Here is a 16,559-nt window from a genome sequence, read left to right on the forward strand (position 1 = left end):
TTGAAGAGACATTTCTCCAAAGAGGACATACAAATGGCAAATAGACACATGAAAAAATGCTCAACATCACTAATCATCAGAGAAATGCAAATCAAAACCACAATGAGATATCACCTCACCCCAGTCAGAATGGCTATCATCAACAAGACAAATAGTAACAAATGTTGGAGAGGCTGTGGAGAAAAAGGAACCCTCATACACTGTTGGTGGGAATGCAGACTGGTGCAGCCGTTATGGAAGGCAGTGTGGAGGTTCCTCAAAGAATTACGAATAGAATTGCCATATGACCCAGGAATCCCTCTCCTGGGTATCAACCCAAAAAATCTGAAAACATTTAGAGATAAAGACACGTGTGCTCCAATGTTCATTGCAGCTTTGTTTACGGTGGCCAAGACATGGAAACAACCAAAATGTCCTTCGATAGATGAATGGATAAAGAAGTTGTGGTATATACACACAGTGGAATACTATTCGGCGGTAAGAAAAGATGAAATAGGACCATTTGGGACAACATGGATGGATCTTGAGATTATAATGCTAAGTGAAATAAGTTTGAAAAAGTAGACAACCATATGATTTCACTGATATGTGGCATATAAACCAAAACCAACAAAAGAACAAGACAAACAAATAAGAAACAAAAACTCATAGACACAGACAATACTTTAGTGGTTACCAGAGGGTAAGGGCGGAGAGGGGTGGTAGATGAGAGTAAAGAGGATCAAATATATGGTGATGGAAGGAGAACTGACTCTGGGTGATCAACACACAATGGGATTTATAGATGATGTAATACAGAATTGTACACCTGAAATCTATGTAATTTTACTAACAATTGTCACCCCAATAAATTTAATAAAATAAAAATTAAAAATAAATAAATGCACTGTGTACTGGAAAAGCAGAATAAATGCTTCATTTTCTTCCTTTTTTCCCCCCTTCTGCCTCACTCCTCCCTCCCAACCCCCACTTTGGTTCAAGCCATTGTTTCTCAGTCTAGTTGTGTAGGACACAGCTCCGTGGTCCATGCTGGTGTTATGAGCCTTGTGCTTCCCCCCCCCCCCCCGCCCTGGCTGAGGCAGAGTTGGTTGCTGATCATCAGCCAGCCACGGCCACTCATGCTGGCCGCTGGCTGCTGGCTCACGGCAGCACACAGCAGCACATGGCAGTACACAGCAGCCTGCGGCAGCACTCAGTAGCCCACGGCAGGTCACGCCAATTCTGGCTGCTCACGGCAGCCCAGCTCCAGAGAGAGCGGTTGTTGACAATCTTAGCTGTAGAGGGTGCAGCTCACTGGCCCATGTGGGAATCAAACCCGTGACTTTGGCGTTAGGAACACAGCACTCCAACCACCTGAGCCACAGGCCAGCCCCTCATTTTCTTCCTTTATCAATGTTCAGACTTATCAGTTGGTTCACTAGCAAGTTCCAATATAATCAGTGAGTTTGTTTTATTTTTAAAGTACCAATATGAAATCTTAGATTTTAATACATTTTGATGTATTTCATTCCATTCTAGATTATTCTTTCTAATCCTCAAATTTTCCCATGTCGGAGCTGTGGGAGTCCTTAGAAGTTGCTTTCTGAGTCCTTTTGATGTGATCTCATTGGTCTTAGATAACTTCCAAGTCTCTGGCATAAGGTATCCCAGGCTCATTTTGAACGTTTCCTGCCCCTAACCTGGAATAAGCTATTTCCCCTCCATACTTTTTGCTCAGGAAACTATCTGATGACTCCCACCTTCAACCTGGTAGATCTCAGAATGTTTTTGTTTCCATGACACACCAATTCTGCAACTAGAGGTTCTAAAGATGCATAATAAGGAACTTAATGATTATATTCTCCCTTTTCTATTTCTCTCCCAAGCCCATGGCTGAAAGGTTGTTAGTAAGAGCATTGAAAGGTGGTAAAAGCACTAAGATCCTTACCTTGAATGGGAAGAAGATAACAAAGATGCCTTCAACATTAGAAAAACTGCCTGGACTGAAGACTCTAGACCTTCAAAATAACCTAATCCCCAAAGTGAGCCCAGAGATAAGCACCTTGACCCAGGTGAGATATAGCATATCTTTCTAGATTGAGGATGGAAAGTAGGAAAGAAAAGAGGTGAGAGAACAATAAGTCTTCGATCTCTGGAGATTTATAATAACCTTCTGGAGACTTACTGTATAGAGAGGCATCAGGAGGCTTTCCCCTTAGGGAATTACAAATGGTAGGGGAAGAAGATGTTTTAACTTATTCATGTGCTCTTTGGCCCACACCTGGAATCAGAGGATTAGGACTGTGCCATTCTCATCTTTCTGATCGCTGCCATCTGGAAAAGGTTGGGAGCCTGGATCTGCTTGTCTACCTTGAAGACTCCATCTGGAAGTGGGTTTGAGGATCCCTGAGATACTGTTCACCCTGGGGACTATCCTGAAGCTTTTGCATATGGAGTGAAGAAACCTTGTGGCTATAGGAAGGGGGGTCCATTTCAATTTCCTAGAGTAGGTTAAACTTTGAAATGGAATGTTGTCAGGGAATGGGAAGGAGGAGACATTCATTTATTCTGAATTAGTCTTTATTATATATTTTTTATTTGTATTAGTTTCAGGTGTACAAAAAAATTAATAGTTAGACATTTACACCCCTCACAAAGTGATGACACCCCCACCCCCCCGTGGCTATACACTATATATAGTTATAGTTATAGTTATAGTTGACATTCAATATGATTCAGCTTCAGCTTCAGGTGTTTATAAGAAAGTTGGTATTTTAAATAAAGAATACCTTTCTTAAAGTGCAACAGTTGACATGAATGAATCCCAGATGCTTCTGTTAAACATTTCTGCCAAACAATGTGAAACTCCAGCTACTAAAAGTCTTGAGGTTGGGAGAAGGCAAGGAATATTAACTTGGAATTTTTCTTTTGTTCACTTGCAAACTGTCATTATCATGGAAAGAACCTATAACCTCGTAAGTCATTGTAGTTCATTGGTTTTGAGTACAGTGTTACAAAGGACAAAACCAAACAAAACAAACTTTATTTTGTTATGTTCACCTACCTCATTTCCTTTTCGGTTTATAAAATTATTTGATATTGTAATCTGTGTGGCCAAGTTTTTGCAAGAAATAAGGTTCTACTAAAAAACACCCCCTTTAATAGTACCTTCTAAAAATGCGTTTGTAGTTTCAGAACGACAAGGATTTCGACTTTTCTAATAGGAGAGAAGAGTTTCCATGAAAAAGAATTTAGGATTTCATTGAGCCATGGAACAATTCTCTTGTGCTTGAACTTTTTTCCGTTAAAGTAACACAGTGCATTGTTTTAAGAAAATAAAATACTCTAAAAGGTTTATAATGAAAAGCAACTGTCTTCTGTCCCATTTGCTCTCACTCTCAATCCTGATCTCGATATACGAAGTGTGACAAGGTTGTGAACTTGTTGCAACGATGTTGGTAACCTTTTTTTGATATCAGAAGCGTTGTTTATTATGAATTTGTACCAACTGGACAAACAGTTCACCAAGTTTACTATTTGGAAGTGCTGAAAAGGCTGCGTGGAAAAGATACATGGAAATCACCTGAACTTTCCACCAACAATTCATGGCTCTTGCATCACGACAAGGCATCAGCTCACATGGCACTTTCTGTGAGGGAGTTTTTAGCCAGTAAACAAATAACTGTATTGGAACACCCGCCCTGCTCACCTGATCTGGCCCCAATGACTTATTCCTTTATCTGAAGATACAGGTAATATTGACAGGAAGACATTTTGATGACATTCAGGACATCAAGGGTAATACAACGACAGCTCTGAAAGAGTTCCAAATTTGCTTTGAAGGGTGGAATAGGCACTGGCGTTGCTGCATAGCTTCCCAAGGGGAGTACTTTGAAGGTGACCTTAGTGCTATTCAGCAGTGAGGTATGTAGCACTTTTTCTAGGATGACTTTGTGAACTTAGTTGTCTAACCTTTGTGTAATCACTTTTAACTCATCTTTTTTTTCTTGATTTATCCATTTTAGACATCACTCTTCTTTATCTTCCAAACATAATTATTAATACGTTTAGTTTCTCCATAGCTATCTTTTAAACTTAATGTTATTCCACCTGTATTTATTCTTTCATCAATTACAGTCTGTTTTTAACTCCCAATTTGTAAGATTATGTGAGCATCGGTAACTCACTTTCAGCCGTACTTCACCTCTTCTACTTCATTAATTCTAAACTTACTTTTACGAGATGTATAATATTTACATATTCAGTTATAACCATGATTCAATCGTTTTTTTAATTAAAGTTTATTGGGGTGACAATTGTTAGTAAAATTACATAGATTTCAGGTGTACAATTCTGTATTGCATCCTCTATAAATCCCATTGTGTGTTCACCACCCAGAGTCAGTTCTCCTTCCATCACCATATATTTGATCCTCTTTACTCTCATCTACCACCCCTCTCCCCCCTTACTCTCTGGTAACCACTAAAGTATTGTCTGTGTCTATGAGTTTTTGTTTCTTATTTGTTTGTCTTGTTCTTTTGTTGGTTTTGGTTTATATGCCACATATCAGTGAAATCATATGGTTGTCTACTTTTTCAAACTTATTTCACTTAGCATTATAATCTCAAGATCCATCCATGTTGTCCCAAATGGTCCTATTTCATCTTTTCTTACCGCCGAATAGTATTCCACTGTGTGTATATACCACAACTGTGGCGGGCCAGCCGCCACAAGTCGATCAGAACCTAAATGGGGGAGTGGCAATGAAATAAAAGACACTCATACAAATGCTAATGCGGCCGGTCTTCAGTGATGCTGAAGCCCTGAGTTTATTTTCCTTCACCAATTTATACAGTTTGAGTACGTGCAACTTAACAATCACAAAAATGCATTACCTCACTGAATGTAAATCTTTAACCTTTTTTCACAGAAACTACAAAATCACTGAAACTCCCAAAAGTAATTATCCCATGACAGAATCTACCAATTATCCTGATAGGCATCAGTCTTCTGTGTCCGGGAACTGGCCATTCCCACCTCATACCTTAGCAGCTTGTAAGCACCCCCCAGGTGCAGGCAGAGATAATGCCTCAGGAGAGGAAACAGGTTAAGCATAAACCAAGCCATTCTGTAAGGCTCAGAGTTAGCTGTAACCATGGCTCCCCACACACAACTTCTTTATCCATTCATCTGTCGAAGGACATTTTGGTTGTTTGCATGTCTAGGCCACTGTAAATAAAGCTGCAGTGAATATTGGGGTACACTTGTCTTTATGGATAAATGTTTTCAGATTTTTGGGGTAGATATCCAGGAGAGGGATTGCTGGGTCATATGGTAATTCTACTCTTTAATTTTTTGAGGGACCTCCACACTGCCTTCCATAGTGGCTACACTAGTCTGCATTCCCACCAACAGTGTATGAAGGTCCCTTTTTCTTCACAGCCTCTCCAACACTTGTTACCATTTGTCTTCTTGATGATAGCCATTCTAATTGGGGTGAGGTGATATTTCATTGCGGTTTTTATTTGCGTTTCTCTGATAATTAGTGATGTTGAGCATTTTTTCATGTCTATTTGCCATTTGTATGTCCTCTTTGGAGAACATTTCAAGTACTCTGCCCATTTTTCAATTGGGCTGTTTGTTTTTGGTTGTTGAGTTCTATGAGTTCCTTATATATTTTGGATATTAGCCCCTTATCGGAGGCACATTTTGTAAAAATCTTCTCCCATTCAGTTGGTTATCTCTTTATTTTGCCGATGGTTTCTTTTGCTGTGCAGAAGCTTTTAAGTTTGATATAGTCCCATTCATTGATTTTAGCTTTTACTTCCCTTGCCTTTGGAATCAAATTCATAAAATGCTCTTTGAAACCAAGGTCCACAAGTTTAGTACGTATGTTTTCTTCTATGCAGTTTATTGTTTCAGGTCTTATGCTTAAGTCTTTGATCCATTTTGAATTAATTTTGGTACATGGTGACAGATAGCAGTCCAGTTTCATTCTTTTGCACGTGGCTTTCCTATTCTCCCAGCACCATTTATTGAAAAGGCTGTCTTTTCTCCATTGTATGTTTTTGTCTTCTTTGTCGAAAATTATCTGTCCCTATTTACGTGGGTTTATTTCTGGGTTTTCAATGCTATTCCATTGGTCTATGTGTCTGTTTTTCTGCGAATACCATACAGTTTTGATTATTGTTGCCTTGTAGTACAAGCTGAAGTCAGGGAGTGTGATACCTCCAGTATTGTTCTTTTTTCTTAGGATTGCTTTGGCTATTTGGGGTCTTTTGTGATTCCATGCAAATCTGATGTTTTTTGATCTCTTTCTTTAAAAATGCCTTTGCGATTTTGATGGGTATTGCATTCAATCCATATATTGCTTTGGTAATATGGCCATTTTAACTGTGTTGATTCTTCCATCCGTGAACATGGAATGTCTTTCCATTTCTTTGTGTCTTCTTCAATTTGTTTTAAAAATGTTTTATAATTTTCAGTATATAGGTCTTTCACATCCTTGGTTAAGTTTATTCCTAGGTATTTTATTCTTTTTGTTAAATTGCAAAAGGAATTTTTTATTTTATTTCTTTTTCTGAGATTTCATTGTTAGTATGTAGGAATGCAATGGACTTTTGTACGTTGATTTCGTAGTTGGCAACTTTACTGTATTCATTTATTGTTTCTAATAGCTTTTTAATGGAGTCTTTAAGGTTTTCTATGTATAACATCATGTCACCTGCAAAAAGTGACAATTTAACTTCTTCATTCCCAATTTGGATGCCTTTTATTTCTTTCTCTTGCCTGATTGCTCTGGCTAGGACTTTAATACTATGTTGAAGAGCAAAGGTGATTGGGGACAGTCCTGTCGTGTTCCTGAACATATGGCAAAGGACATCAGTTTTTCACTGTTAATTCTGATAGTATAGCTGAGGGTTTTTCATAAATGACCTGTATTATGTTGAGGTATTTTCTTGTATACCCATTTTATTAAGTGTTTTAATCATAAGTGGATGTTGTATCTTGTCTTTTTCTGCATCTATTGATATAATCACATGATTTTTATCCTTTATTTTGTTTATGTGGTGTGTCACATTAATAGATTTGCATATGTTGAACCATCCTCATGCCCCTGAGATGAACCCCACTTGGTCATGGTGTATAATCTTTTTAATGCATTGTTGCATTTGATTTGCTAGAATTTTATTTAGGATTTTTGTATCTGTATTCATCAGAGGGATTGGTGTGTAATTTTCATTTTTTTATGTTAAACTTACCAGGTTTTGGTATCAGGGTACTGTTGGACTCATAAAATGAGTTAGGGAGTACTCTCTCCTCTCTCTTCTTCAATTTTATTGGAAGAGTTTGAGTAGGAGGGGTATTAGATCCTCTTAGAATGTTTGGTAGAATTCACTAGTGAAGCCATCTGGTCCTGGACTTTTGCTTTTGGGAAGGATTTAGATGACTGATTCAATTTCCTTACTGTTTATTGGTCTATTTAGATTTGTAGTTTGTGATTATTCGGCCTAGGAAGGCTATGTGTTTCTAAGAACATGTCCATTTCTTCTAGGTTATTGAATTTGGTGGCATATAATCCTTCATAGTATTCTTGAATGAGTCTTTGTATTTCTGTGGCATCCATGATAACTTCCCCTCTTTCATTTCTGATTTTTTCATTTTGTCTTTTTTTTATCTTAGTGAGTGTAGCCAAGGGTTTGTCAATTTTATTAATCTTCTCAAAGAACCAGCTTTTTGTTGCATTAATTCTTTCTAATGTCTTTTTGTTTTCTATTTCATTTAGTTATGCTCTGATTTTTATTATTTCCTTCCTTTTGCTGACTTTCGGTTTCATTGTTCTTCTTTTTCTAATTCTTTGTGGTGTAACATGAGGTTATTTATCTGGGATTTTTCTTCTTTCGTGAGATCTGTAATGATATAAATTTCTCTCTTAAAACGGCTTTCACTGTGTCCCAAAAATTTTGGTAGGATGTATTTTCATTCTCATTTGTTTCTATGTATCTTTTGATCTCTCCTCTTATTTCTTCTTTGACCCAGTTGTTCTTTAAAAGTATGTTGTTTGATTTCCATATATTTGTTGTTTTTTCTGCTTTCTTTTTGCAATTGATATCCAATTTCAAATGCTTGTGATCAGAGAATATGCTTGGTATGATTTCAATCTTCTTAAATTTGATGAAGCAAGTTTTATGTCCCAATATATGGTCTATCCTTGAGAATGTTTAATGTACATTTGAAAAGATTGTATAGTCTGATGTTCTAGAATGAAGTGCTCTATAAAAGTCAATTATGTCCATTTCATCTAATGTGTTATTTAGAGCTGTTATTTCATTGATCTATCCATAGCTGTCGATGTATTTAGGTTCCCTACTATAATTGTGTTTTGGACAATTTCTTCTTTCAGGTCTATTAGTAGTTGCTTACTATATTTCAGTGCTTCCTGATTGGGGACATAAATATTGATGGCTATTATGTCTTCTTGTTGTATAGTCCCCTTTATCATTATGAAATGTCCATTTTTGTCTCTTGTTACCTTTTTATACCGAAGTCTGTTTCATCTGATATCAGTATGGGTACACCTGCTGTTCTCTGGATACCATTTGTTTGGAGTATCAGTTTCCACCCTTTCACTTGAGTCTGTATTTGTCTTTGTAGTTGAGACGTGTATCTTGGAGGCAGCATACGATTGGGTTTAGTTTTCTGATCCAAACTGGTACATTGTGCCTTTTAATTGGTGAGTTCAATCCACTTACATTTAGGGTGATTATTGATATATGAGAATTTCCTATCATTCAATGTCTGGTTTTTTGGTAGGATGGTGTGTGTCTCCATAGTTTCTTTGCCTTTTTATTGCTGTCTATTATTCGTGTGGTGGTATTCTATGATTTTTCCATCTATTTCTTTTTTTTTCGTTATATGTTTCAGTTCTGAATTGTTTTTTGAACTTGGTTACCACTAAGTTTATTTAAAAGAAAGTTTGATATTTAGAGTATTCAATTTTCTTCATTATGCTTTGTTTCTCCTTTCCCTTGTGCCAGTTCAGACTTTTATACTCTCCCCTTTCATGTTTTTGTTGTCACAAATTATCTCTATTTCTTATGTGAGTTGAGTTCTGCGCTGCAGTAGCAAGATGTCTTTTTCCTCTTTTCTTAAGTGTTTTTTTTTTTTTTTCCTTCTGTACTCTGTATGTTATGTGTAAGTGTATAGTGTTCTATTTGATTTAGGGCTTCCCATTTTCTGCTTCTGTCTATTCATAATACTACTCATGGTTTTGTATTCTTTTGCCTTTTTATTTCAGGTCGAATAGCCTCCTTCAGTATTTCTTGTAGTTCAGGTCGTATGTTAGAAAATTTCCTCACTTCTGTATGTCTGGAAAGGTCTTTATTCCTCCTTCATATCTAAAGGATATCTTTGCTGGATATATTATTCTTGGCTCATAATTTCTCTCTTTAAATAGTTTGAATATTTGATTCCACTCCCTCCTGGCTCGTAAAGTTTCTGCTGAAAAATCTGATGATAGTCTAATGGGCTTTCCTTTGTAGGTTACCGTCTTCTTTTCCCTGGCTGACTTGTGGATTCTTTCTTTGTCGTTAAATTTTGTGCTTTGGAGAAGACCTATTCGGATTGATGTAATTAGGTGTTCTGTTGCTTCTTGGATTCGAGGATCCAGTTCTTTCCATAAGTTTGGGAAGTTGTCATCAACTACTTCGACTTGTTTGCGTATACCCTCTTTTTTTTTTTTTTTTAAGATTTTATTGGGGAAGGGGAACAGGACTTTATTGGGGAACAGTATGCACGTCCAGGATTTTTTCCAAGTCAAGTTGTTGTCCTTTCAATTGTAGTTGTAGAGGGCGCAGTTCAGCTCCAGGTCCAGTTGCCGTTGTTAGTTGCAGGGGGACACAGCCCACCATCCCTTGCAGGAGTTGAACCGGTAACCTTGTGGTTGTGAGGATGTGCTCCAACCAACGGAGTCATCCGGGAGCTCAGTGGTAGCTCAGCTTAAGGTGCCGTGTTCAATCTTAGTTGCAGGGGGCAGAGCCCACCATCGCTTGTGGGACCCAAGGAATCGAACTGGCAACCTTGTGGTTGAGAGCCCACTGGCCCATGTGGGAAACAAACCAGCAGCCTTCAGCGTTAGGAGCATGGAGCTCCAACAGCCTGAGCCACCGGGCCGGCCTTGAATATACCCTCTTTTCCCTTCTTCCTTTCTTCTCCTTCTTGTATGCCCATTATTCTTATATTGGTCTTTCTGATGGTGTCAGAAAGTTCTTGTAGAGTTCCTTCATTTCATTTAATGCTCAAGTTTCTCTCTTTTTCCATCTGTGTCTTTTCCAGATTTCTGTCTTCGATGTCATTGATTCTTTCCTCCATCTGGTCAGCAATATTACATAAGCTGGGTATTTCCTTCTTCATTTCTTTTATTGAGTTCTTAATCTCCAAAAATTCTATTTGGTTCTTTTTTTAAAAATTTCACTCTTTGGTAAAATGTTCATTTTGTTCTTTGATTGTGTTTCTGAGTTCATTGAACTGTTCATTGCCTGTTTGTGTTTTCTTGCATCTTGTTGAGATTTTTAAGAACTGCAATCTTGAATTCTCTGTCATTTAAGTGCCGTATTTCCATATCTTTAAGTTAATTTTCTGGAGACTTTTCCTTTCCTTTCTGAGGTGCCTTTTTACCTTGGTTATTCATGGCATTTAATGAAGTATTATTTCTCTTCCTAGGCATCTACAGGGGTAGATTCTGCGACAGATTGATAGGAAGAGGTGTTTCTTTTGTTTTCCAGTAGGTGTTTGTAGAATGTTTTATTTTCTCTCTGGCTGCAGCCTTTTATTCTCTCTCATGCTGTAGTGTTATATTTTCTTTGCAATATTTTCTCACACAGTTATATTTTCTCACACAATGAGGGGATTCCCTGGAAGGTGGGCTTCTCCTATGTGAGTTGGTCACCTGGGTCAGAGGGCACTGCCTCTGTGTGGGTATTTGGAGAGCTGAAGTTCCAAAGCTCTTCCTGCGGCAGTTTCAGAGCCTGTGTGTTTCATCGGCTCTCTTTACTTCTGTAGGGGTCCACCCAGATAGGTGGGGACAGAGGCATGCTGGGTTGTGAGAGGTGGTCCAGAGCAATGGTGGTGACCACCAGCCTCGCCAGTCCTGCACCCAAAGCTCTCTCCCCTTAACCAGAACTAGTTGGGCTCTGAATCCGTGGCTGCAGGCTGCCGTTTTCAGAACTGTAAATATTCTGTTCTTTTGATCTGACATTGCTACCTTTCTACTTCTAGCATTGGGCGGGTGGGGGTGAGGTGAGTTCTGGGAGGGTGGGAAGGGGTCGGCTAGGCTCTATGCCTAAGCCTTCAGTCCTCTGCTTGGCAGTGAAAACAGCCATTTTCACCCTTCTTCCATCAGTCTTTACTCTGAGGTCTCTGCCATGATCGTTGGGTTCAGCTGTGTTATATGCTGATCCCTGAGGCAGGACTGTGAGTTGTAAGCAGAGCACTAGCAGTTCAAATTCTTCCCTCTCCGCCGACTGCGGTAGCTTTGGAACAAAGCTCGGGCTCTGGTCTGCTCCTGTGCCTGCACGGTCCACGTCTCCACACTTTCCCCTTGCCACCTCCCCCGCTTGCCCAAGTTGCCCATGTTTAGATGATTTCAGTTGCGGGGCTTCTTAGTCTTGCCTATCTGTTGTGCAGGGAGTCCTTTGTGGAATTATAGTTGTTCAATTTGTAGTTAATTTATGGGAAGATTTCAAGAAGCTCACCTCATGCCACCATTTTTATGCTGTAATCCTCTATATTTTCTTATATACCATTTTTGTTCCCTTGAGTTTTTAATTGCCTTTCTTTTATTCTTGTATCTTTTGCCTTTGTCATGGCCTTATTTTATTTAAAACTTGATCATATCACATATTCTATCAAGTGTGTGTTTTTCCTTGAATGAGTCTCCCAGGAGTTTCCATCCTGTAGCTCAATCTAAGCTATGTAGGTTTGCTGGACACTGTCCACCAAGGACAATCTCTTTGTAGCTCTCCTGAATTGAACCCAGGGTATCTCTTACATTTCTCTTTCTTGGCTTACTCTCTTGTTTTGTAGGAGTAAGTCTCTAGACACCATCCTAATCTGCATATGTGATTAAGTTTTTGAACTCTTGCATATCTGAAATGTAGGTTCTCCCTTCACATTTAATATTTGTTTAGTTAAAAATTACAGATTGTAAAATGTACTTCCTCAGGAAAAAAGGACTGAGAGTCTCATTATCACTCCTTTGTTTTCTTGTGGTGTTCCAGTTACTTTCCTCATCATCTTTTTACTGTTTAGAAGAGATCCTAAAATTCGACTTGTTTGCTCACTTTTAATTTTCTTAAGTAGGGAGCTGGCTTAGTTCAGCCCTTGCTTTTAAGAATACACCTTTAAAAAAAGAATTTAACTGATTGGAACTAGACTTCTTGTTGTCTACCCTTCAAGTGCTTTGTAAGGCAGATTCAGGCTGATGACATTATTGTTTAGCTACTCATGAACCAGCAATTTTTCTCATAGAGTCTCCAAGGTTGTGGAATTTTGAAAAAAATCTATTTTCCCATTACAATGGAAGTTCTAAAACAGCTTGAATAAAATGTGCTAGAAACAGTAAAAAGATGGATATAGATTACATAGTTCAGAAATACTATTCAGTCATTTTCACAGATGGTAATAGAAAGGGCAGACTAAAGTTTAAGAAAAGAGAAAGTGTAGAGAGCTGCAGAGCTTTGGATGTGAGTTTGGAGTCCTGGATACCTTAGCTGGTTCAGCCACTTACCAGCTAAATATCAGGCACTTAATCTCACTGGATCTCAATTCTGCCTTCATTCATTCAATCCAGACATTAACAAGTATGGAGCACCATTTGTGACTCTGGCATTAGGAATTGGTGATTCAGCAAGTAACAGAACAGATGAAAATCCCTGCCTTCATGGAGTGTAGCTTCTTTCAGAAGAGATATAAGAAACAAATAAGAAAAACAAATAGAATGTGAGGTAATGATTAGTGCTAAAGAGAAAAATATAGCAGAGAAAGTGGGCAGGGCATGTTGGGGTATTTAACTGAAATATTGATGAATGACCTATGCATATACCATAAAATATCCTTGGGGCCTTTTATAACTTGGTGATTTATATGTCATATTTCAAAAATTATATTCTTATTCTAAAAGTTTTCTATAAAATCCCTAAATGGATTCTTTTTCTCCCCCCTTTCTTCCACCTCCCCCCCCGTCCCACTCATGTTTAAGACCTGGCCTGTGCTGGTATTATGAGCCTTGCGCTCCCCCGGCTGGGGCAATCGGTCACCAGTTGCACACTGGTAGCCCACGGCACCCCGTGGCAGCTCAAGCTCACTGGCCCATGTGTGAATCGAACTGGGTGGGTGGCCTTCGGTGTTAGGAGCATGGCGTTCCAACCACCTGAGCCATGGGGCCAGCCCCTTAAATGGATTCTTGAAAAGTTAGTTGGAACTCTTTCTTGTGTTGCTTCAGATACTTTATTAATAACAATTGAAACTATCCCCGTACCACTTTTTTTGGTTTATACTGTGCTTACATTTTGGACTAATGTTTCTTTTATCATCATAGGTAGTCCAATTTGCCCCAATATACTGACCTTTGGGCCATATTTTCCACAGAATGCACTGCATTAATATAGTCTTGATATTTTTTAAGTTCCTAAAACAAAAATGATACTTTTAAATTTCTCACAAAATGGTATCAAATAGAATAAAAACACCAATCATTTAGTGAGAGCCAGGCACAATGCTAGGAACTCTGTTCATTTTCAAGGAACTTATAACCCTCATATTGTTAAAATTTATGGTTCAGGAATAGGTTAAGTCACTTTCAAGGTCTCTCAACTAGTGAATACCAGTGAATAAAATGAGGTCTCTTTTGAGGTTGCTTTCAGCTTTATTGTTTTATTACTCTAAACAATTTGTGTGAAATTTGCTAGGGTGTGGTGTTCAATTTATAGTGTCAAAAAACAAAAACTGGGTTGCCTAAAGATGGCAGGTTTGAACACTACATACGTTATCCCCACCTTCTGTTTGTTTACATATCATTCCTTTTAAGAAATTCATCTTCTTGTGTCTATGTTGATCCTGAAGGATAATGGTGTGAAGAAAACACAGTCCCTGTCTTCATGTTTGGGGATTAAATTAAATGTTAATATATGTAAAGGCATATAAGAACTTTGCAATAAATTATTATTGCTATTATGATTAATATTACCGTCATGGTGTAACTAACAACAATCGTAAAATTAGAGGAGGTTCTTTAGAGCACATAGATCCTACTGCTTCTTTATTTGCTAATTTGACTAATGCGACTCTAGAAAAGTTCACTGACTTCTAATAACATGAAAAGAAAATGAGTTAATGTCCTATAATTTATGGTGAATGCATTTGGCCTGTGATTGATGAAGTGCTGGAATATAAAAAATTTTCAAAGAAGTGCTCTTGAGGGTGGAGACATTATCTTGTTCCTAGTGCCTGGCATCTACTAAACCATAGAATGTCAACTTGAGTGGAGTGGAATGGAAGCTATTTTCAAAATCTAGCTTAACTAAACACAGTGCTGTCATGATTATGGCATCATCTAGGAACAAAGGCCCCTCATTAGGTAAATCAGCCATTGTTTTAAAATCCCCAAAGAAACAACTAGCCATCATCTATAATTGTGTGCAGCATTATTGACATGCATCATAAGGAACAATGTATAACAGTGTTCCCACATGTGTGGCTGACCAGGACAAAGATATGGTCAGCCATAGCTTTTTTAATTGATCATAAACAATAAGTAGAGTTGGGTAGTCTATAAAGTTGTTGTGTCCCTAGTTTCTCCTTTTCATATTTTTACTCTTCTTCTTGATGACCCCCTAACCCAATCAACTTCATTCATTCATTCATATGTCCAACAAATAGTTATTTGTGCTTGCAATGGACTAGGCACTCTGCTAGATGCTGAGAATACAAAAAGGAACAAAAACATTCATGTGTCCCTATTCTCAGGTTTAGTGGAGAAAGGTAATCAGATATACAAATACATGTATAATACAATTGTGAAACATGCCATGAAGGAGGATTATATTATGCCGTGAGTGTCTCTAGTGAGAGAAGTCACGGAAGGTGGTCCTGAGGAACTGCAGCTGAACTAAGATCTGAAGGATAAGTGTTATACAGAGGAACACAAGAGGGATGTACGTATGCAAAGACTTTCCCTATCAGTTCTTCCTTGGGCATTCTGAGTCTCACTTTCTAAGCCTAGCAGAAAAGAAAGGATCTGATGCCATTTGTACTGTTTGTCAGTGTCAGGCCTGTCCTTTCTCCTGTCTTACCCACTATAAATCTCTTCTTCCTTCATCAAGTAAGTAATGCTTGTTTTCTAAGCTTGGATTTTCTATCAAAACGGGGATTTATTATCCTGGTTTATTATATCCTGTCCTGGTATAGAGACACCTCATGAGTTCCTTCCTTCCACACTCCTTTCATTCATCTTTTGCCTCTACTTCTATGCCCAAGCTTTTATTAAGCCTCTTGCACCCCTACCAGGACTTCAGCTTCTTCCTGTAATGGGCATTCAGGTTTCTAGAAGAGGCCCAACCCTTCTCTCTTACTTGCTATCTGGGTGATGTGGAAAAACACACATAATCTCTCTGTGCCTCCTTTGACTCATCTGTGCAATGGGCCTCATCTTTCTCAGCTTCTAAAGTTGCTGTCAACATTACCTACCTCATATAGAATGCTTTAACCATATTGGTTATTCAGAAAATTTTAACCCCTACCCTCACTCAAACATCCAAATGCTTAGTTCTTCCAAATACATAAGTTTTTACATTTTATTTTTATTTTTTAAAGATTTTCATTGAAATGTAGCTAACATACAATATTATATTAGTTTCAGGTATACATCATAGTTATTCAACATTACCCACCTGACACTATACATAGCCATTACCATATTATTGATTATATTCTCTATACTTTATATCCCCATGACTATTTTATAACTACCGATTTGTGTATTTCTTAATCCCTTCACCTTTTCACCCTGTCCCTCACCCTCCTTTTATCTATCACCCAGATAGATCTAGCACCCATTTGACACCATACATAGTTATTACAGTATTATCAACTATATTCCTTATGCTATATCCTATATCCCCATGACTACTGTGTAACAACCAACTTGTAGCTCTTTTTTTTTTTTTTTTTAAAGATTTTATTGGAGAAGGGGAACAGGACTTTATTGGGGAACAGTGTGCACTTTCAGGACTTTTCTCCAAGTCAAGTTGTTGTTTCAATCTTAGTTGTGGAGGGTTCTGTTCAGCTTCAAGTTGTTGTTCTTTCAGTCTTAGTTGTGGAGGGCGCAGCTCAGCTCCAGGTCCAGTTGCCGTTGCTAGTTGCAGGGGGCACAGCCCACCATCCCTGCGGGAGTCGAACCGGCAACCTTGTGGTTGAGAGGATGCGCTCCAACCAACTGAGCCATCTGGGAGATCAGCGGCATCTCAGCTCAAGGTGCCGTGTTCAATTTTAGTTGCAGGGGGCGCTGCCCACCATCCCTTGCA

The 16,559-nt window shown here is 38.4% G+C and overlaps 1 protein-coding gene across 1 annotated transcript in view; it reads left to right on the top strand.

Annotated features, from left to right (window-relative positions):
• The first annotated feature begins 1,413 nt into the window (after positions 1-1,413).
• Positions 1,414-16,559, top strand: part of LRRC69 (leucine rich repeat containing 69) — a 122,596-nt gene continuing 107,450 nt past the window's right edge. Inside the window, exon 1 of the mRNA XM_074319070.2 lies at positions 1,414-2,051. Coding sequence (XP_074175171.1) covers positions 1,830-2,051 — 222 coding nt within the window. The 5' untranslated portion in view covers positions 1,414-1,829. The remainder of the gene's footprint in view (positions 2,052-16,559) is intronic.

This window comes from Rhinolophus sinicus, chromosome 7 (genome assembly GCF_057876585.1).
Source record: "Rhinolophus sinicus isolate RSI-liver-muscle chromosome 7, RSI-T2T, whole genome shotgun sequence".
Lineage (NCBI taxonomy): Eukaryota > Metazoa > Chordata > Mammalia > Chiroptera > Rhinolophidae > Rhinolophus > Rhinolophus sinicus.